At 41.8% G+C, this 24453-nt stretch overlaps 1 protein-coding gene across 5 annotated transcripts in view; it reads right to left on the bottom strand.

Moving 5' to 3' along the window:
* Positions 1-24453, bottom strand: part of LOC116849171 (serine/threonine-protein kinase MARK2-like) — a 126245-nt gene that overhangs the window by 68815 nt on the left and 32977 nt on the right. For 2 of the 5 annotated variants that reach the window (XM_032826085.1, XM_032826086.1), the window contains exon 2: positions 13004-14718. The exons of 1 other annotated variant lie outside the window; for it this stretch is intronic. In XM_032826085.1, coding sequence (XP_032681976.1) covers positions 13004-13444 — 441 coding nt within the window. In that variant the 5' untranslated portion in view covers positions 13445-14718. Of the gene's footprint in view, positions 1-13003; positions 15662-24453 lie in introns of those variants that run through there. 2 more of the 5 variants (XM_032826089.1, XM_032826087.1) reach the window with 2 other exon arrangements.

Below are 24453 nucleotides of genomic sequence, written 5' to 3'. Positions count from 1 at the left end.
CGACCAGCGCGTCCTGTCCGCAAACGGAATGCTATCCACTGTATACTGCTCTCGCGCTGCGAATAACAAACGACGATTGTGCGGCGATAAATAAATACGAGGAAAAAAGCGGATCGGTGCGAAAGCGCGCCCCGACACGACATTGTTTTTAACCGAAGCGGAAATTTCAACTAGTTTCTCGTTTTACAGCGAGACCCTCGTCTCGCGCTAACTCGACTGTTATAGTGTTTTTTTTTTTTCAAAAGCATTTTCATGCCGTTTTTTCACTGATACAAGAACTTCGATTCCCCGACGGAACACACGTATTCAATGCGCCACACACAAACGCCGATAACGTATACTAAAGAATAAATATTAATATTTGTAATTATAATCACATAGAGAAATAATTACTATAACTTACACTGACAGAAAAATATAGTTGCCAGCTATACGCTTTTATGATTTTAATCACAAAAATAATTAGAAGAACCATTGTTTTAATAATTGTTATTAGAAAGATGGTTCTTCTAATTATTTTTCTGATTAAAATCACAAAAAAGTATAGTTGATGTCAAAAGCAACTATATTTTTCTCTCAGTGTATGATCAAGAAAGCTATTTTTTCATTAAATTCTACTATTATGTTAGTGATGATGATCTTATATGCATGTCACCACTGCTATTTTTGTACAAAAAATATGGCTGGAGCTAAAAATAATTATAATTTTGGTTAGACCGACCATCTTTTTTCTCTCAGTGTACACCAAGAATAAAAATACTTGGAAATTTATTTATGAGATATTACAAGTGTGAACACATATATTACTATTGAATTTCATAGAAATAAACTTCTAAGCTACATCCCACAAATAAGTTTTCAAGTATTTGCATTACAAGTATTTTTTCTCAGCATAAAAGCAGTGTTGGGCATTAATACAGAAAGTTTGGTTGGATTAATTAAATATCTGGTGAAATATAAACGAATCAAAGTTGCTAGAATTCGGTTCAAGTTAAGATTTCTGGTTAACGTGAACAGCTGTAAATTCTAGTTAACTCTGAAAAATATTTTTTAACTTGAACAAAATTACGATAACTTCAACCGGAATTTCTGATTTGTTCATATTTCACCAGACATTTGATTAATCCAACCAAACTTCCTTTTCCTTTTTTTCTTTGGAAATTTTATTTAACTAAAATAACTTTTGAATCAACAATCAAATAAATCAATCATATGTGTAACCACAAATAATTTTATCGATTGATAGAATTAATTATCAGTCAGTGCACAATCAATCAAATCAAAGTTTGATTAATAATTAATTTCATCGATCGATCAAATTATTAGTAACTTTACGACATGACGAATGGTTAATTTTGATTATTGATTCGTTGATTATTTAAGTCGAGTGACATTTTAATTGATCAATGTCCAACAATGCGCAAAAGTAATACTGTTCTTTCGATTTTTTTACACCGTCGCGGCGGCCATTGAAGCATCTCGCTCTGCCCATCATGTGCTTTTCGACACACGAAATTCTGACGACCGCGTATTTGCGGAGTGTTTTTTTCGCATGACAGCTCTAACAGCCAGATAATGAATTGTCAGATCGTCGCGGCCATAGGAATATTTTTGTATCATGCAGCGAGATCAAGAGTTACACGATTTTCGGTTTTATGCGAATAAGATTGAAACCATTACAATTAAAGCCATTGTGATCCTGCCATTATAATTAGAGTCCCTTATGCGATTTTCAATCTCAAGCGTTACGGATTTCACTTTTTTAAAAAAGGATATAATTAACACTTTTATTTTACATTTAACAAGTTGCTATTGACTATATTTTTATCACGCTTGTGATAGTAAAAACTTCAAACATTAAATTGTATTATAGTCATGATGCAAAATGACGAAAAAGGTAATTTACGTTTGATACTCGCAATGCATTTTGCCGACACGAGTCATTCTCACTATACATATACGTCATTTTAAGGGATCAATGACCAGACTCGATCTTCTAGAGATACTAATCCTCGTCATCGTCGCGTTTCTACCTCTGAAAGACGCGGCCAAAGAATCGCCGTCTAATCTGATCGACCGCGACGGGAAAAACGGGATTTCCACTTCGCGCCGTTAATTCCTCCTCGGCGTCATTCGCGAAACTAGACGAGAACTGAAACGAGACGCCGCTATTTCCGGAGTTGGCGATTTATCACACTTTTTGCGTGTCTCCCACGACGTTAAGATAAATCGTCGGTCGATAAGAGATATTTAAGCAATATCGGAGCTCATTAGAGAGAGACGAGTAGGTGCAGCGCCATTAACCGGCTAGATCGCATTAATTATGTCGCGGCGTTAAGCAAGCGGAGCATATACGCCGCGTTTGTTCGCGATGATTAATTTCTTCCCCTTTTTTAATTCATACGATTCACCAGGGAATCATCGTTATCATCGCGGCTCGTCGGCGATTCGATGTTTTCGTATACGCGCGCACGTCATTATCGGCGTGAGCGCGAAATGACAATTAATAATATATCGCCATTCGCGCTGCGAATTCGTTTTCCTATATACGACCCGCGAGATATCGCGCGGAACTTTAATGATTACGCGACAATGTTATTATTCGCAGCATTGTTCACACGAGAACGAGCTCATCGCGTGCATTTTCGCGCCGCGTGTTGTAATCGCGAAAGTGTGGTTTCGGTGCCAAAATTACACACGGGATGTCTGGCGGTGACATATTAAACTCTCGTGTACGTGTAAGTCAGATCAAATTGAACTAAAAATTCCTCTACCATTTTGCGAATAACGTGTAAAATTTTGAGTTATTGATTAAAGAACAGTGATGAACGTGCATGATTCTTCGACAATCTTCTTTAATTAATAACTAAAAAATCTATGTAGATATTTGCGAAATGGTAGAGGACGTTCAGTGTGACGTAGATTAGTACACAGAAAAAATTCACTTGAAACTAATGTGCATTCAAATTACTAATCATTGCTTCATATATGAGTAACATAACGTATGTAATGCTCTTAGAAGAATTTTAAAGTCTTGAATGTCGACAATGTCAAGTGTAATATTATTCGAGTATCACAACAATTTCATAAGAAGTACAATATGATTCTTGTAATGATAATGATATCTTTGTCTAATGTTCAAAAACGTCATACTCTCGACCCAATATTTTACACTTTCGATTCGTGAAAATTGTTTTTGGGCAGTAAGAATATATTTTTTGTTGAATTGAAAATATATCAATATAAATAACTTATCTTCGTTTGACGCTCACGTAAACTCGCTTTAAGATTTACATGTGAAAAATAGAGATATTTTTAAAACAAAAATTTTCTCTTTTTCTATCTATACTTTACTATCATATCCTGCACTGTATTCCGTGCGATCTGTCAATTTTGTTCAATAACTCAAAATTATTCGCAAAACAGTAGAGAAATATTTTGTTTAGTTTGACCTAATCTACACGATAGTTTTTTTGTGTTATCGTCAGGCACCCTGTATAACCGAAGATCAACACTTGCGAAACTGTTGTCCGGCATTCGAGTAAATTCGAATGATCACCATCTCGATACTACGATTATCAGTCGTAAAACCGGCCGTGGCTGATACTCTTTTCGAAATCTGCCGGGAGTCCGCGGTGTCGCAATACGAACTTTCGACCAATTAATTATGTCGCTCTGGCGTATTGCGCACGCAAATGCGTAAACATATCGACGACCGAGCGCGGTATTTTCCATCACACGAGGAAAGTACATACATTCACATGCGATGAGACAATTATTATTGAATTGCGTTAAAGCAGAGATATCAATTCCCGAACACACGTACACAATCCTCGACATTCTTAATTGTTTTGGATTTCAAATACGAGTATTTAAACTTTCAACACATATAAAAAAAAATATATATATATATATTTTACATAATGGAATATTGAATATAATAAAATTTAATAAAATATAATAGAATATATGTATATATAAAATATATATACATATATATAAAATATATATACATATATTAAGAAGAAAATGTTTAATATCTGTAAATAATAATCACATAGAGAAGTAATTACTATAAATTATGGCCAAGAAAACCATTTTTCTAATTAAATTCTACTATAATGTTAATTATAACCTTATACACATGTTATTAGTACAATTTTTACTACAAAAAATGTGTTTGAGGCCGAAAATAAATATTAGTCGATCATTTTTTTTCTCTCAACATATATTCTATGTTCGAATATTCGCATTTAAAGACCAAAGCAATAAGAATGTTCAAGATTAGATACGTGTCCGCACGCAAAAAAAATTTTAGTTGGTGCAACCAAATAGGAACCAACTGAAAATTAAATAATCAGAAGCGATATCTCTGTTATGAAAACTAATATTTTTGTTGTCGTAACCGAAAATATTCGTCTGAACATTCAACGATATTAGAACTCGGTTGAGGCAACTGAGAACAATCGACTATACAGAAGTCTCATAAAGGAATTTTTCCGTTCCTACAGCCGAGTTTTTGTTTGACCCCTGAACAGAATTCTTTTTTCTGCGCGAGAATTAAAACTTTAACCTTACAATCGTGACAAAAAACATTGTAATTGCTACGCAAGTGCAAGGGTTGAGTCCCGAATCGTATTCGTCATTGAGAACGAATACGATCGCAGTAGAGCTCCCGCCTGACGAGACCGGCAAGTCATAATTCGTCACGTCACAAATCAATACAATACTAACACTGACAATCAATAAGCGCGAACGCCAGTTATTTTTGCGACGTCCGCTTCGCTATCAGATCGATAACCTTCAATTGCTAGCATTATTATTAGAGGCCTTGGTGAGCGCGATCTAAAAATAGTTCGCGGCGTTCAAATTTGTATACTGCATATTTGCGGGACAGAAACGGCGGGTTTTGACGTTGACGCACGGAAGAATCAATGCCCGCGAGCAAACAAGAGAGATATTTTCGTTGTCGATTGTTAGTTCAGATTCTTGCTACATCATTCATGCCGTTCAATTGTTGCACACAAGTTTAAAATCAAACAGCGTCGTATCAAAACGCCAAGAGATGCGGAAGAGATCTCCCCCTCTGTTTTGCCTCTTATTGTCGCAATCACAATACACCCAGAAAAACACAATATCATTCTTAGTCCTCTTATATGTGGCCTCAAGGGGATTCTTCCAAAGCTAAAAGGAAAATATTCCAAGCACAATATTCTTAAAGTTACAGGAAAATATCATCTTTTATCTACAGTACAAGTCTTGCTTGTCGCGTCTTTCATATCGCACGTAAGAAGACATTCTATTTCAAAGTAAGTTCTCTATTTCATAGTCCTCTTAACTCCAAAGAAAAAAAAGTTGGAAAAATATCTAGTGAATTTTTTATTACACGGGAAAAAGTGTCGTACGACTGAATAGGGACCAGATAAAAATTCGGCGGCGTGAAATGATGTTTCTGTATGAAGAAAAAACGTTTAGTTGAATTACCTAAGTTTCTGATGAAATATGAACGAATTGGAAAATGCCGGTTAAAGTTACCAAAATTCTGATCGAAAGTGGAATCAGAATTTGGAGTCGAGAGTCCCGCTAAGAATGAGAGTTATATTTTACATAATTATTGAGAATTATATTGCTACAATTACATTTGAATTATATAAAGAACCAGGTTTAAACTATCTAGTATGTGTGTGTGTGTTTTGCTCGGCTTTTTACATTTAAACTTCGGTCCGCGCGCATCCGCGCTAATTTATCGTCGTTTAGGGATAAAAACAAATCGCGTTCGAATCGCTCCCGGCGGCGACCACTGCTCGTTTCGCAGATCACCGAATCTATGAATGAGAACGACTTCCATCGATGAGAGAGGAAGAAGAAGAAGAAGAAGAAGAAGAAGAAGAAGAGAGAGAGAGAGAGAGAGAGAGAGAGAGAAGAGTTCGTAAAATTCTCGCCGAGTTGCAAGTCTTCTTTTTGCCATGGAGTTGCATGACTCGAGTCGCAGTTAAATTTGCATCGCGATATCATTTCGGCCGTAGAATTTATTCATAAGGCGATAAACAGACGGCGATTGCGGCTTATCACGCGGAGAATGCTCCGTCACATTCCTCCGGCCGCGGAGGGTATCGTTCGCATTACAAGACGACGTTATTATTCGGCTCTGTCGAGGCGCGCGCAATCGCGCGCAATGAAATATCGTCGACATGACGCACAAGTTGATCTCGATGCGCCGCGATTCGTCGCCAGCCAGACGAGGAGGATTCCATTGGCCGTTTAGGGACGCGACACGTCTACCTGAATATCGTGGTCTGCCAGGAACATCCTTCTCTGCCACGCTCGCACGAACGGAAATCGCTAAATGGCAGGTTCGCGCCGGCCGTGCTGCAATTATATATGAGACTACGTCGATAGTCCGGCGCGATCGTCGACCCGCCGCGGGAAATTGCGGGGAATCCGTGGATTTTCGCGTTATATATCGTACGTTGCATCTCATGCAAGTGTTGCGCGTCGAGTACAGCGGGTCGAGTACACTTTAAACGATTCACTTCCGCGATAGCGGCCGAGGGAGGGATCGTCGGTGCGTCTCGGACCGGATTCATGTGGACATAGGATGGGAGTTTCATCAAGGCCGCACCTATCAAACAATTCAAGCTCCCCCAGTGCACCGTGCGAATATATTACGAATTATTTAAAATATTCGGTCAGATGGAAACATGACGATGATCGATTCCGTCGAATCGTCGATAGATATTAGAAGATTGAGAAAATCTACGCATATAATATAGAACATCTCTGTCTATAAGTTTCATATAAACTCCTAAACTTTTTGATCTGGGCAAAATTTTGCATAGTTACTCTAGGAGTATCTCTGCGGAAAATATAGGCCACCACGAAATCTGGACACTTCATTCCCTCTTCTTGATTTCATCCCTTTGACACTTTGTGATAATCTAAGCAACGAGGGACGAGTAGTTGAGTATATGAACGACATCTAACGATAAAAATGAGAAATAAATTAGCAATGAGAAGTAGAAACAACATATTCTCGGTTTATATATATATATATATATATATATATATATATATATATATATATATATTATTTCGTGCGTGCTATAAACATTTAAAAAGAAATCGATTAAGGTACGATTTTGGCTCCCTTTCTTATCTTATATCTTTGGGAGAATTTTTTTGAGGCCATATATAGAAGGATTTCCGTTAAGAATAAAATTCTTTCAGTAATCTCGAGACGCGTTGCGTTCATGGATTTTTACAAACATAATGTTATTTATGCGATCAGAAGGTACTTCGCTCCGCGAGCAATTCCGATACGATTCAATCCGCGCTGATTACATCGCATTTCGTATAAATACGTTTCGCGCGCAACCAGATGCGCCCAATAAGCTCGCGTCGATAGAGACGTATTTTTCTGTCCGCGACTCTCTCTCTACGCGCTCCCGTTCGAACGGAAAACATCCGGTCGCGACGCGGCAGAGTCTCATTTTCATCCTTTCAGAAGCGCGGAAACGCGTTAAACGAGCAATGTACGTCACGTTTCCCTCTCTTTCTCTGTGTCTGTCTGTGTCTCTCGTTCTCTCTGTACTGTGAAATGAAAGGAAAACCGCCTGATAGCGCGAAGCACCCCACACTTTCTGCATTCTAAAAATTGCGAGGTCTCGTCGCGTCACATACAGGAAGTACGAACGTACATTTTCGCGTGGGTTCTGCCCGCGGAATTACAATGGATCGGCGCGTTTACGAGTAGACGTCAATGGCGAGACAGAGAAGGGGGGAGGAATAGCCCTTCTGGTCGAACACGTGAAATACACGATAAGAGCAAAATGAAATTGGGAGGTCTGACGCTTTTGTTGGCAACTCCACGAAAACGAGATGGGAGCGACCGGATTAATTGAATGCGCAAAGTTGAGCGCAGCTTTTGTGAGCGAAACTAACAGGCGAAAGAAAAAGAGAATGAAATTGCAGGGGCTTCATTGTGCTTTCTAGATTACGATAACGCTGTAGTTGTGGGCGGCAATGCTTTGCCGTTATTCTTTCCAAGGGAAAGGAAGATCAAACATTACGATGTAATCAACCAACCGTGAATATGCGCGGGCTAAGGAATCACCTTGTAAAACTGCTCGCACCGCTGCAATTTGGGAAAGTCAAACTGATTTTACCACGAGACAGTGTGCGGCATGCTTTACGTCTCACAGATCATTAAGCAGACCGAGTGCAGCGAGTTCCTTGCGTTTCCGCAAGGCAGCAGCACGAGTCAGAATTACATGAGGGAGATAGTGCAAAAGGACGAGTACGCTGCCGAGTTAAACTTCACCCGCATAATTATACGGCCGGTATGATGTCTTATTGCTGATTACCGCCGTCTGAAAATAGCTGGAAGGACACGACTGACAGTTCCGTGACGCCACGCGTAAGGCCCTTCCCCGCGCAGCCCTTTGAGGGCGCATTATTCTCGGTGTAATGGAATGTGTAATACGTGTGGGTCTTTCAATTATTCGATTAGTAAACCTCGACCGGGCTCATTTTACGGCCGTGATTTACTAACGTCGTAGGAGCCGTACGAATTTACTAGCGGGACTGTCGACGACTTCGCGCGTGACAATGTAACGGGGAATCGGGCGTAATTGAAGTCTCAAAGTCCGCAACACACGGAACGGGTGCGAATTCCAGGTGTTGCACCTGACTTTTTCCGAGTGACACACACGTGCAGCTCAAGGTTTACGAAGAAGGAACTCACGGACGTCGAGGATCGCCTGAGAGAATGTCGGTAATTGAAAAGCTCGACTACGAATAATACACGGAAAACATTTTACGATAAAAATTGCTCGTGACCAGAGGAATAGATCGACATCCCACAGTGTTTGACTATCCTTTCATTACATACACTGAGAGAAAAAATATCTAAAAAGTAAAAAAATATTTATTTGATGTATATTAACAATATATTTACTTATGCGCATATTTTTACGCTGAAAACACAATTGTTTTAAGTAAAAAAATATACATTTTTTCAAAATGTAACTTTTCATTAAATCAGTTGTTTAAATAAAAGAATTCTATTTAAATAAAATAATTTAGATTAAAGTAAACATGTTTTATTGGTATACCTACCGAATAAATATTCTTTTATTTTTTAGATATTTTTTCTCTCAGTATACGTGTTATTTATATTCTAGAAACTGAAATGCACTATTATTTGCTAAAAATTATTTGCTACATGTCAGTGAAATTTACTATATTTTTGGCAAAACTTACCATGTTTTTTTGGTAAAATAGACCTGACTGAGTTTATTCTCTCCTGCACCACTAATACAGCAAGATCGAAACGAATTTACATGAAAAAAGGCTATAATATTCCCTCTGTGTGAAGAACTCAAAACGAGTTATGCAGAAGAGCGAAATGATTTTTGAAAGAGCTCTTCAAAACAGTTCGATACCTGCTCATCCCATAAGGAGAGTCTTCACCCGACACCTCAGGGTCTTGAAAATCCTCGAGGATACGAAATCCTCGTTTGACGTGCGATTTACGTTGCGTTTGACATTCTGAGAGCGTGAGTCACACGCAAATGAATCGGTTTCGCGCGCAGACTTCCTAGTCAGGCCGTGCTAAGAAAATTCGAACCTTGATTGATGTTTGTGCGAACAAACGAGGCTCGTCAGCAGGCATAGTCCACCAGCTATAATCTTCGCCTTCGCAACAGCACTAATACGGGCTCGCGTGCGCACCTGTGCAGGCTGCGAAGGTGCGTTGCAGCTTGCGCGCGGCACACGTACGCGTCTCCGCGTCGGTGTTCCACGTACACATACACACACACGCATGTACGCTCGACAGAGGCGTATACACACAGAGACACAGGCACACATATACGTGCGCGCTTGTTCACCGTGCATGACAGTGAAAGGAAACCAGCGAAAACGCAACATTACGCGATTGACAGACGTGGAATGCGCGCGCGCGGCTCGATCACTTCTCGCTGGTTTTCCTTCATTCGTCCCGCGAGGGCGGAGACTTATGGCTTTCGCAATATTGGAAAGTGCTCGGCGCATTGTCCTTTATGCGACTGACACACAGTAACAATACGGCGAGGTTTCCGGTGTACCCGGCGAGACTTCAACATCGCCCGATCAGCAACTAGAAAATGCGACTCCTTGCGCGACGACAAAGGCCGGGCTTATGTTCAAGGATAAGAACGAGATTTTTAATTCCGTAAATAAACCCGTAAATATCGGTCTAGCGAAGTAGATCACTGAAAATTGCTTCAATCACTGCAATAGAAATAAGTGGACTTCATTATATTCTACCTATAGGGAACAAAATTTGATTGTATTAACGTGAAGTTTGGTTTTAATGGATGAACAAACGCGTCCTGATTGACGGAAACATATTTTGAAAAATATTTGAAGATATATCTTAGATATATTATATAAAGTTTATTTCTATGAAACAAGAAGTTTATATATCAGAAGCAAATTTTCAAGTATTTTTTCTTAGTGCAGAATTTCTGTGTGGTTTTTACGATAATAAATTTCTAAAAATTAAATAACAAATCTAAATAACAAATCTAAGAAGCAACAGATCTGTTTTCTTTGAAACGGTTCGTTTATTACAACCGCGCGAACTTCAAGTATAATAGAATCAAATTTTTCTCTCGATATATTATCCTTTCAATCCGAGACTGAAGAAACAATAACTGGTTTTCTTTTAATTTTCTATCGCTTACCGCTAATTTCTGGGCTTGTCGCTAATTACTCCGTATTAAACGTTAAAGGTTTAATTACCATCGATTTGCCTTAATATACAGCAATTATATATAGCGTATGCAGACTCCGTGGTTTACGAATTAAACATTCGAGGACCAATTAAGCTCGTTCGGTAAACGCTTTTACGAGATCAATTATGCAATTAGCGATCGAGTTTCGTATTACGCTCTCTCACTGTTCGGGTGATACTTCACGGAGCGACTGCGTGGACGGAAGCTTGACTTTTCCTGTCTCGTTCGAATCTGTTACGTTTCCCGAGAACGAGTCGCTAATTCACTTAGCACACAAAAATTTCTCTTCTTCGTACTTTCTGACACTGTCGGTAAGACAGATTAATTAACGATGGATGTTACGCAATCTGTGATCAGAATCTCCGCTGCGTTGGATTCTAGGAAACAAACTCGTAAATTAGCGGCCCCACCGTACAAAACACACGAAACTGTTCTTCCTCGAATCGAGGTAATTTCCGCGAGAGCTTCGATGATCTCATTCTCTCGAGACAGTGCTAGACACGTGCTCGTGCATTACTCGTAATTAAAAATAAACGACGGGACGTGGGATAAGACGCGTTTTTCTCTTGTCATCGCATTTCTCCGGGATAAAATCAGTTGCGGCGCGAGCAGGTGAATAACAAAAACAGAGGACGAGGCTGTTAAAACTTGTCGAGAAGGAGACAGAGGCGTAACTTTAGACAGCCCAAGGCTACCGTCGCTGAGTCATCAAAATGAACGCTTTACGCCAATATTATCGTCCCCTGAACAATCGAGATGTTTATAACGTCCTTCCGTTCACGAAAAACTTTCTCGTGCAGAGAGATCACTTCGTCGTTTCTAATTGTCGGAGCCCAATGGCCGATTACACAGACTGCGCGACGGTTGCGCGCGCGCACCTGCCGCGCGAACAAACGAGCGATATCATCGCCACTTTTACTCAGCTTCTTCGTCTTCTGCGCTCGTGCGCGTTGCGCGCGAGCCCGGTCGTCTTTTTACATGCTATTATCCGCCAGACGGCAAACTGGTTTCGGCGGATCGCTCGCGTACGCCCAGCTTCGGTTCCAAAAAGAACCACTTACAGAAAAGAATGTATACTGTATTTCATCAGTTTTTGCTCAGTTGATTTAAATAGTTATCAGCAGTAACGGCGAGTGGTTTTCGAATTTTCTACGATGCGACATAGATATAAATATCACCAAGAAGAACACATCACAAAATTTATTTGCGGGACAGAGGTTCATTTCACAGAAATATATCTTATTTCACAAAAATAAACTTTATATCTCACAAATAAATTTTTAAGTATTTCTTCTTTAGTGTAGCATATTGGAACGCAGTCAGGTAAAGTAGGTATTCTATTCAAACAACATTCGTCGTATACCAAGTCAGAATTTGAGTTCTATATTAATCCTATAAATTCCATCAAATTTGAAGAATCGATGGGGAATCTCGAGATACAGAAGTATACAGGTTATCATCTTGATGCTAAAAATGGTTACTCATTGCCATTTTCTTTATGAGATTTGAAGAAGCACTTCTTTATGAGATTTGAAGAAGCACTTCTCCAAGAATCATTAGAGATTCGATCATTTCAATGTTTTACCTGGACATTTAATCTTCATATTCGCAACTCTAAAAAACAATATAATTATAACTATACAGTGTCTCTTCAAGATTCTTTATTGTCCTTCAAGTTCGCCGGGACGAGGAATTTCCAGATACAGAACAGTATACAAGTTATCGCCTCGCCTTGATGCCAAAAATGGTTATTTATTTCCATTTTCTCCAGGTTGAGACTTGAAGAAGCACTTCTTCAAGAATAATTGGAGGTTCGACTATTTCAATGTTCTACTTGCATTTAATCCTCATTCTCAACTGTAAAAAATAATATAATTATACAGTGCCCTCTGTATCTCTCAAGATTCTTCATCTGTCCTTCAAGTTCGGCGAAACTCGCGGGGGTTAATGCAGAATCGAAATTTCTCCTGTTCGGGAATACTTTCGAGTCGGTACATCCTGCGAGAAGCATCTCACATAAACTTGTAAGTAGCTCGCTGCTTGTAAGTATCGACCCGACAGCCAATTAGGGCAGGACTCCCCTCGGGGCGCGCGGGAGTCACCGTCATTATTCCCCATAGAGACCCACGAAGCGAACGGGGCCCGAGGGGAGCGCGTAGCCGCCACTCCGCAGAGAAAGGCTTAGTAGGGGTTCTCAGCGGAACTCCTTGTGTGCGGTTTCTTACCTGGAGCCTCACGCGTGCTCTGGAGTAGCGTCTGAAGTAGACATCCGATGGAGCCGGCAGGGATGGCTGCGGTCTCCTCACCTCGTTGCAGTTCTTGTTCCTCGTGGTGGGCACGCAGACGGGCGCGACGTGGCCGTTGACGGCGGCGGTCATCGTCGAAGCGTTCGTGGAGTTAGTCGAGGGTGTATCTCGATGGCTCTTGGTGCGCCGCAACAATCGGCGCACTGTGTTCTTCACCGTCGCGGCAATATGCGTTCCTCCTCCTCCTCCTCCTCCACCGCCGCCGCCGCCTCCACCTCCACCACCACCTCCACCGCCTCCACGTTCGCCACCCTCGTGATGGTGATGGTGGTGATTCGTCGATTTATAGTCCATCATCCTTTTGACCCGCGCCGTAGGCGCGGGTGCCACTTTGTGGCCATCCGACTCCGTCACGTACATCGCGGCGTCCACGTGCGGAGCTATCCTGCCGGATTTGCCGTGCGGCCGCTGGACAAGGACACTTCCACCGTCCTCTCACCGATCAGAGCGAGATTCTTCCCTTCCGCTGGGAAGTGGAGCGTAACCGCAGCGTAGAGGCTTCAGCGCTCGATATAAACCACGAGTCGCGTGTGGGAATTCTGATTCTAGGATGTGATAGGTTTTCGTCGGGGAATACTCGTTGTAACACCCCGTGGGGACAAGTTCCTTTTCTCCAAAGAGAGCAACGAGTTTTGCGTATCTCACAATTCCGAGGGTGTTTCCCTCGTGGCTACGAGAAGCTATACACTCGCGGACAATTTTGCATCAAGACACAATTTTCCTCACCGTCCCCGAAATTCCGTTTCCTCGACGGCGGTGCCGCTTCTCTCCTCAAACTGGATTCACTCGTTTCGCTTTACTGTCCAAAGTTTGAACGATGCGATGCCCCGTAAACGCTCACGTTGGCGTTTGTTGTTCTTCTCCACAGCGAGATCGTCGCGGCACTCTTCGCGATGAGCTTCCCCGCAGATTTCGGCACACTGTCCCTTCTCTGGAGACTTAAGGAGAACGCGAGTCGCGCGAACCCGCTCTGATCGATGCAGTTTTAGGTGTCTTTGTTACTACGTCGAGAGAAAGTCACCTAGATCCTCCGCTCCTTTCACAATTCTTCGGCGACAACCCCGGCGTCACTCTGTGTGCATCTATCGCGAGAGATCTCGTCGCCTGCCGAGCAAGATGTCGGTTGAATGCAGCTGGCCGCGCAATTCGAGGCGCACAGGCTGTGCTGGCGCAAAATGTCGGAGGTTTATCCGTTCAACGGGAGAAAACGAGCCGGGATCGTTTGTGCTCTTAATGCGCCGCGCTTATCGATCGTAATTACTCACTGATTTTCCGGATTTCCCTCTTCCGTGGATTCTCTTTCTTCTCTTCCACGAGAGATATCCGTCACCTTCTCGATCTTCACGTAGTTCTTCAGCAGCAGGTCCTCTCGATTTTGGCTCCGTGCTCACGGTCTTCAACGTTCGTTGAACTCCCGATGAACGCTGCCGCACGGCAGAACTTCCGCAGTCCGTCGCTGAACTCTCTCGAGAGTGATTTAACGCGACGTGGCGCGAAGTTGCTCTCGTGGCGGTCGTTTCGACGACACTCTCTGTCCAAGATACGTGTCACGGACGCACGATTCGGTAACTGGACGGTTATCCTCTCGCTCGTGGAACTTCAACGATCACTTGTTTCGACCTTCGCGCTGCGATCTGCGGGAGAAGCGGCCCCACGTCGAAGAAAAGCCAAGCGCTTCGCGAGTCTCGGGTCGCGCGATTGCGACTCGACATTCGCGACACTCGGGCGATTCAATCTTACAATCTCGCGAATGTCGTAACGCGGACGGCAGAGGGAGAGAGTTCCCTGCGATCGATGACGTGGTTATAGCAAGCAATGCGATGGAGGCGGCGATGGCGGCACCGGGACGGAGCTTTACGCGGCTTCCTTCAATCGCGGCCAGCGTCGATGATTAGATTTGCGCGCGGCGCTTTTTCATCGGTGTGGCTTCGACCGGGCGCAGTCACACGGCAACAACGTCGTCCGCGCGAATACGAGGTCCGAGCCGGGTTCTGCACGTACCAGTTGCTGCTCGCAGGTGTTGCCGAGGTTGCCCCGGCAGGTGGACCACGCGATTCTTATCGAGACGCTCAAATATTTAAACGACTACCAACGCCGCAACGCGAGATTTAATTTAGAGCCAATTAAGCGGCTTCCGAGAACCAGAGAGAGATCGCAAATATTTGTGATCGTTTCATTTATATTGCGGGATATGCTCGGTGAGTGGCGAATAAGAATGCGAATTCCTCGGAGAGAGGTGAACAAAGAATACAGAAGAATACAGAATTCATCGCACGACGCAGAGGTACGATTGATCTGCCAATCTGCGAAATCGATTCTCTTGTGCAGTGGCGTTGCAAAGCGATTCAGATTTAGATACAATGAAGTAGGGAGCAACAAACCGTCAAAACTGGGAGTCATTGCCAACCATAGACATAATATATCTAGTCCGAGAGTTTGTCTTTATTTGAAGAGTGGGGGTAGGGATTCACGTAGAAAAGGATGACACTGTGTCTTGGAGATGGTGCGTTCTCTCTCATTCGTGTGTGATATGTGAGTGCACACGCGCGAATGAGAGAGAACGTACCATCTCAAGACACAGTGCCATCCTTTTCTACACTGAGAGAAAAATGTATGATATTTGGAACTATAATGGCATAGTAAAAATATTATAGTTAGGAATATAATTTTTATAGTAAATGTTACCATAATATTTGTAATATTTACAATATAAGTATAATATAACTGACCCGTGTAAAATTTTTACCAAGAATTATAATTATTTGAAATAAAAAATATGGCAAGGTGGCAAATATTGAATGGTAAGAGAAATTAACTATTTTATATAGTCAATACAATTGGAATATTTGACAAATATAGGTACATGTAACTATATTCCCAAAAGGTACTTTACCATATATATAGAGTAATAAGTGACTATAAATCTGCGTTCATTCTACTATATCTTCATGTTTAGATGAACTATAAATATATGTTTGAAGCCAAAACGAACTATAAAATATAGTGAGATTATAGTTATTCCAACTATTTTTTTTCTCTCAGTGTACGTGAGTCCCCACTCCTTATCGTCGGTCTAGATATATTATGTCTATGTTGCCAACAGGCTCACGCAATAATAATACCATAATTAAGAATATTAAATAATAATACTAGTAATAATTGACAATAATAATAATTAATAATATAATTGCTGAACCAATACGTCGCGCGCGCACACACACACACACAGTGATGATTTTCAATTTTGAAAGTTTGGTGAGTTCCCAATTTCATTGGATGTAAAGTGCAAAGCATTTTGCAATCAACTATACAAGGAAAACATTCATTCTGCGCTCTCTAAGTTTCTTGGAGCAATATTTCACAATATTTAGAAAAGTGGAGTAACCACCGAATTTGAGTGATTTTTCACTCATATAGAGTGAGTTTTGCATCCTGAATCGTTGAAAGAATAGGATAAACTATAGTATGATAATCATTCGGAAGAGATGGCTAGGTTTTCTCTAATAATTGCTAAAAAATACATTTTAACATTTGAACGTACATAAACTGCTGGTAAATATCGATTATCTTTGAGAATGACTACAAAAGCGCGCTATTTTAGCAATTATTGGAGAAATTGCAGGCGATGGCTATCTTTTCCATCTTATAGCTATCATACTTGAGTCGACCCTATTTTCCCTCGAAGTTAAAGAGTGAACTTTCTTGTGCCCTACCTAAAAATATATTCGCTCCATATAGAGTCCGAATTCACTCTTGTGATTTCGAATGGCGATATTTGCGCTGTCGCCCGAAGAAGTGAAAATACTGCCCCACTTTTTGCCCGTTTCGAGCGAGATTCCTTTAGAACTTTAGAGAGCACTTTCGAGCGATCCTTTCACGCGAATCGACCCCTCCCTCCGCCTAGCTGGTCGTCCTACGATTTGCCGGATACTTTGTACGCGGAATCAAACTGCATCGCACATCCGTTCTAGCAATCTTCGGCTATTCACAGAGCTGTGATCAAAGGAGATTGAGAAGCGCCGATCTATATAGCTTCTTGCCTTATGGAGAAGCTAATTGCAGGCACCCGAACGCACCTGGTGCGCTTGTTACGTTCGTCGCAGCCAATCCCCATTACCTCTAACGTCGCGAGACCTTAAAATTCCGCCGCGCGGAATGGTCGAGATGTTACGACGCGGATGCAATTAGCGGGGTCACTGCACCCGGCGAACCTTCCCGGAAAGTCGCGAGTCTCGGTTTACCAGATCGGAGAGAGAGGAAGGAGGAAGAAAAGGAGGAGAAGGGAGCAGACGTTCGTACTTCGGAACCTAATCCAAACGGGCTCGTCGGCTTTCCGCGTCGCGTGAAATATTAATTCGTCTCGCGGGTATTCCACGCGCGTCCCACGATAAAGAGGAGACGATAACGAAGGTGCACGCTTCGTTAAATTACGTTTTAATTAACGCGATGTGTGCGATCTCTCGTGTTTTATCTTTTTGCCCTCACGTACGCGAATTTCCCATCTCGGCGCGAATTTATCTTCTTCCTCCTCCTCTTCTTTATTTTTCGGGAGAGCCAAATACGCCGGAAGGAAGCGAACGGTCATGCGCCGCTACGCGTTAATTAAATCCACCCGGAGCGCGTCACGGTTCCAGACGACCGACTGCGAGAGCGTGATAATTCGCCGCGCGGCGAGATGAAAATCGGTGACGTTACGTGTAACCGCCGCCGCGGAATCAACGCTATCAATATAACGTAACGACGGTCGTGTGGCCGGGACGCGCGCGACTCGCCGGAATAATTAATACACCTCACCACGTCCGTGGGCGCGATAACGCGCGTTACTTCTGCGAAGCATGCGAAGCAAATTCCGGACTGTAATACGCGGACGCGGATCCGAAACCCACTTTCAGCACGTGCCCTAATTAGAGTCGAAGCGAATTTAACCGCGGCGAAAGCCATCTCGCTCGCTCGACAAAGTGGAAAGCATAATGCAGTTAAATGGGGTTCGCGTCATTCTGGCGCGTCATTAGTTTTGATCACGTATTATACTGCGAGAGATAGTCGCAAAAAAAATGTGGGGCACAATAGTGCATTAAGGAAAAAAAGTAAATTGTTACGGGATAAGACACCTGAAGAGCGGGAGCGCTCTTCGTATTCGGCGCTTTGAATTTTTGACGAGATCGTACCGTCAATACGCTTTCAAATCCTTGAAAATCTGTTTGGCGCCGTCAATGCGCGGACTGCCGCGTTATTTTAACGCCACGGCGCGAAGAAAAGCCGAATATCACGTCGAGTGAATCCCGATGTACGAGCGGAATGCGACCTGGGATGCAGCGCAAACTCGTTAATATTGCCGACACGCTGTCGCAAGGTGTTTTCTTCTACGTGCGCGCGATCGACCGAAGGTTACGCGCTCGCTATCTGTTCGCAACGTTATCTACGTGCGCAATGAATTATACGCGCTCTCCTTGCGCTGTCGAGGAGACTTGCCGTCGTCGATCGTCGTCGACGATCCATCGAGAACGTCGAAGTCGTGAAATTCATCGCACCCGAGCCCGATCGCCAAGAATAACGCACGGAAAAAAATGTTTGACTGTGCTTAAGATAAAAGTACCAATTCCCGCGGACACTGGGAAAAAGATACTTGAATATTTACTTGTGGAATATAACATTTATTTCATAGAAATAAGTTGATTGTCACAAGCAAATTTTACATCCCACAAATAAATTTTCAAATTTTTTTTTTCAATGTGTTTATTATTTTTGTCTTTAAATGCAAATACTCAAATGTTTTACAGAATATATGTATATATTTAATATATGCATATATATTTTTATGATGAAAATTTAAATACTCGTATTTAAAGACTAAAACAATAAAAATATCTAGAATTACTTTTACCTCAACATGATCATTGGTTGTAATGCACGATTCGTTTTGGCTGAAGGAAACGGGATTTCTTAGAATCAGATTTGGGTCAGAAATCTGTGTTCTACGCATTGATTAAGATTAACTTCGTTAATGTAACCAAATCTTTTCCTCCAAAATAGACCCACCGTTCTCTCAATATCTTTAAAAAGTTCCGGTAATCATCGAGCCCGCTCCGCTATTTCTTTTCATCAGACACGCACACACTAAAAACCGCCTGATCGAAAGTTACGTAACCTCGCATGAGCCACGAAGAAAACACTCTGCAGGAGAGCTAAACGGATGGTGCTTTCCAATAATGTCCACCCACTTAGGTCTTCGACGGCAATTACATCTTGAAAAGACGAGGGACCCCGTAATATTCTTTTAAGTTCAATTCAATTACATTAATCACTCGCGATCGGCCAGAATCGAGTGCAAAACGATGCTTAATATAAGAGCGCGCGAGGTCAAGGTGGAATATACTTAGCTCTCGTCGAGCTTTGCTGCGCGATACGCGCCTCCGAATCATATCGCCTTGATATTTAGAAGAGAGAAAAAGAGGAAGGAGGGAAACAAGGCTGATCAATGACGCCATTATGATTCACGTCCGATAAAAGAAAAGAAAAAAAAAAAGTAAAATAACAACAACAGTGCGAGTCTTCAAATTTGGACAACTCGCGTATGCGTGCGTTGAAGTGTTATGCGCGCACCTTGTTCAGGCTCGTATGTCCTCGCTACAGTCACCTTGATTCATTATGTCAGAAGCAAGAAAACGTATAACCAAGATTCTTGTGCAAAACACGTCGAATTAAAAGATTACGTCCATAAAACGACACTCGTGATCAATCTCTCCCCTCTCTCGAGCACGTTTGTAAGATATTTCGAAATATTAACATTGTTTTGTATAACACGTGATGTCCATTGGAGCACAACTGTAGAATATCACGAAACTGTCATTTCGTTCTAACAATCAATAAATAGCCGTAAAAATTTAACGTGGCAAAATCATGAGGATAGATAGGCTAAAAAAGAAGGATATCGCGTTAATTTTATTTATCGATCGTTAGAACAAAAGGAAAGGAATATTCTGCGAATGCTCAATCCATCCTAAAGGCCCTTGTAGAATGCCAGGCTATAGCCAATAGGAATAGGCATTAGCCAATAGGAACAGAGAATAAAAATAATTGACCAATTCGAATTCCTATTGCCTGTTGTCTGGCATTCTGCAAGGGTTTTTAGGGTCACTTTATGGACTTTATATCCTCATTATTCCACAAGTATTTTGACCACGCATACTCTCGCTTCTGACGTCATCGATCGAGAGTTCCGTGGCGAGGGGCCAGACAAGCCTCAAGTTTCAAATATCTTTTTAGTCAGATAACAGGGCATCCGCCGATAGTATTATGCCGGATATCCGGTCGTGTCGGGCATAACGAGCGGCGATTTGCCTTCGGGCGGAGTCTCTCTCGTGAGAGATCCACATTCCTAGTCGCAGTGTGAATCATCGCGACGACGACGAAGGAACAAGAAGGCACCGATAATTCCTATGTAAACACTCGCTCTAGTGTTCGGGAGTAGACATTGGGAGTTGATTCGAGTCAATTTTTCGCCGCCACCTCAGCCACGCCGCGCGCGCTCGATAAATCAACAATACGATATCGCGATTTCGCCTCACCGTCTTATTTTACGCGCTCAATCTAATGGAGGATGTCCGCGCGCACGATGTATTTCGGAAAACGGGGCTAAGAATATCCCGGTGGTCGCTTCGGCGATTTAAAAATCATCGCCTTGGAATCGCGGATTAATGGAACGATATGCAAAGCTGACGAGAGAAATACGTCGGCCGACGACGCATGGCGAATCGGAAATTCACTTTGTTATTCGTATGCACTCGGCGCTCAAGGAGGGAAGGCGGTTTCTCGCCGCGGAGAGAAATTACAACGCGTCCTCGTGGATGTTCCGGACGACGTCGCAAAGGACGCCGTCGAAGTCGGTGAGTGTGTGTATATAAATGCGTGAGCGTATGTACGTATGTATGTGTATGTGAGCGGGTCTCCTTGAGCTCGGTAGTGCATATCTCCGTTGTACGATGCACTCTTTCTTTCTCTCTCTCTCTCTTCCTCTCTCTGCCTACGCCGAGTAGGCTGGGCGAGTAAGAGGCGAGGCTTGGCGAAGTGAGGTGATGGCCTTATATTAATTATAACTTGCATTACTGAAGAACATTTGTAACTCTGAAAGTTATGATTTTTCGATCTATGTTTACTAATCATTTTTTATTGAGTACAATGAAACCATCTACCCAATAAATCTTGAATCCTTTTTTATTAATACTCTGTACATATACATATGATTTCCCGTGCATCGTGTGAGAGTTAAGAAATTTCGTAATTTTAATTCCTCGATATCGTTTATTCGCGTAGAACCGCTGAAGAAGAATTCGCTTTTACGATCATCGCGAGTGGAACTTCGACGGCGAGTGGACGAACGCGGACGACGTGCATTACGTGAGAGAAAGAAGAAAATGGCAAGGAAATATCAGTCTCTACACGCAGAAAAATGTATGCTGCGTTCAAGTGCACGTCATTTGTTTTAAGTATCTTTTATAAGTGTATTCGCGAAATTATCATAAATTCATCGCAAGCAATGAAATTGTTTTAACTAGTAAGTTTAAGAAATTTCAATCCAGGATATTAAGTCAAAACGAATATTCAGTTTACTTACACTAAGAAAAAACACGATAATAACAACTATACAGATGATAACTATACATGTCTTGTATGTAGAATTGTGATGTATATAGTTTAAGCAACTATTTTATAGTTATCATAAGTAAAACTTTATTTGTAGTAATGGATTAATATATATATCTTAATTTTTTTTAACTACAAAATAGTTTATTAAACTATATACATTAATTCTACATACAAAACTCGTTCAATTGTCATCTGTACGGTCGTCCATCACCATGTCCTTTTTTTCTGAGTGTAGAGTCGAACCAACTTTTCCAATTCCAATAAGTTCGACTTTTGAGTACACGATAATCAGCTTTTCTCAAATCTGCGATAAGTATATCTTATATGAGTATTTTAAATATAAATATATTTTAAGACTATTACCAAGTATATTCTTCGTTGAAAAGAGCCATTATTTATGACGACGACAGTAAACTGAGTAATCGTTTTCTTAGTAGTAAAATGATATTTTTATATGTGTAGGAGTCGGTGTGTTGTGTTGACATGTGGACTCGACGTTGCGGTTTACTTTCTGCACAGAGTGCTCCAAAACACGCGGAACGATTCGCGAAGAAGGATGATGCTTTTATACCGCGGGAAAATAAATTGTGAAATAAATTGTTTCATTTTTGTTTCAGATATAAAGGAAGTGGCGGTTGCTCCCCCGAGAAAAGTTGAAACCTGAAAAATTTCATGCGACTCTGCGCCATTAATGTGGGATATTTGCATTCAACGTTTGCTCTTTCGCAAATTGCGACAGGATACGAAATACGCGGCTCGCGTATTAAAGAATGTTCCCACCGCGGAGAAATAGATCCTAATTGTGCAATAAGTTGTTTGAAGTTTCGGATATATATGTATATGGGAAGCGGCGGTCCCTCCTCTTCTGAGAAAAATCGATGTCGACGCCTGGAAAACTTTAACGACCCTGCGCATTGCCATTAATGTGAGATGTTTGTATTCAGCGTTTGTTCATTCGAGAATTGCGATGGGATCGCGCTCCACCACGTGTCGAGATGACGGAATCGCGTGTTGACGTAATGGGCGTGTTGAGCCGACCGCGAAACATCATACCGTCACCACCCATCGCGAGTGGCGACTCTCATGTTGTACAGTCGTGTTGGGATCGTGTCAAACAACGAGATGCACGCGAAGCCGAAATCGATGAGCTGCGATCGACTGCTCAGCGGAGCAACGAAATTTGCACGGCGCGCGTAGCGCACTGCTGCTCGAATTCGCACCACGCATGGTCAATGAATCGTCATAGCTTCTCGCGATTCCTGCCATGAAGGACTCACAATCGCCAATGTATCCAATTTATAATTCCTATTAAGAGCCTGGTTTTATTTCCTCAATGTTTACTCATTTTCGTTATTGTACCTGAATTAAGAAATTTGCTATTGATGACTATTATATTTTCTGGGCTACTTTCCGGCTTTTACACTTCAAAACGCGTACGCGCGTAGAAAGACTATATCGGAATAAATATTACTTTTTTTAAGTATTTCATAAATTTACATACAAATTATACTTTCATCACAAGCAGCAAATTATTTCAAAATGTATTCTGTAACTACTAAGAGTTTGGAATTTCAATCAAGAACATTTGAAACATAAATTCGATTTGCTCACTACGTGGAATCGAATCAAGTGGCTTTTTTTTGGCCAAGTTTTATAATTCTTGTAAAGAAAATAAATTCTTCTTTTGAGTATATGATAATGAGCTATTCTTGAATCCATGATGAGCACATTTTAGGATATCTAAGATTAAAAAAATATTCTTCGCTGAAGATAAACTTAGAAAAAAAGAAAATAAGTCGAGTAATCACTTTAAACTTTACTTAGAAAAAAAGAAAATAAGTCGAGTAATCACTTTTCTTCGCACTAAAGTAATACTTTTCTGTGCGTACGTGTTCATACGGGTATCAAGCAACTCGAAAGGAATCTCGAGGAAGAGTTAAGGAACGGCACTACGCGTTCACGAGCGCACACTTTCCACCGGAAAAATGCGGTCGCAGACCTTTTCGGACGGAGAGTCATTCGCAGGGAAGCGCCTCTTCGTTGCTCAATCGCTCAGTACTCGTGTCGCGGATTCGTGCGTGACCCCCTAATGTTATTAACCTAAGCGAATTAGCATGTTTAGGGTGAACAGCGACGCAGAGCGGAATGTCACGATCGCAAGAAAAGAAAAAAATTAAAAGAGTGAAAAATCTGCAGCGGGATTCCCTTTGGCGTTGCGATTTTCCGGCACAATTATTGCGAATAGACGACTATAATAAGAAGTGAAATAGGTTGCGTTTTATGGGCAACCGATCGAACGGGCGAGCTAATGAAGCCAACGGCGCGCATCACATGCCGGGAGAGGCCGTCGCTCTATCGTCCGATAGATCGATAGATCAGCGCTCACCCACCCGGAGAGTGGCAAGTTGCGCACGTCTCAATAACGTTCCCCGTGCGCGTTCGCGAACGAATAAACCTGTTGCATTTTGGCGAGTTTAAAAACGTCGCACAGCAAGCGCAATGCTGAATGAGCGAGTGGCTGTGGCCGTCTACAATATAAAGATTAAGCTTGATAAGTTGGGGTAAGAAATGAGAATAATTCATTTCATTTACGCCTATACTCTAACTCCCTTACACCGGAAATATTTCTCTTAAGTAAAAGACGACTACAACACGCGGAGTAAGCGTAATTTGAGATAAAAGATCAAAATAATTCATTTCGCTTATGCGAATATTCCCTTACA

The sequence above is a fragment of the Odontomachus brunneus genome, unplaced genomic scaffold (genome assembly GCF_010583005.1).
Source record: "Odontomachus brunneus isolate Ranch 3 - 2012 unplaced genomic scaffold, Obru_v1 Obru_scaffold_108, whole genome shotgun sequence".
Taxonomy (NCBI): Eukaryota; Metazoa; Arthropoda; class Insecta; order Hymenoptera; family Formicidae; genus Odontomachus; species Odontomachus brunneus.
This window is presented reverse-complemented; position numbering and strand designations above follow the sequence as displayed.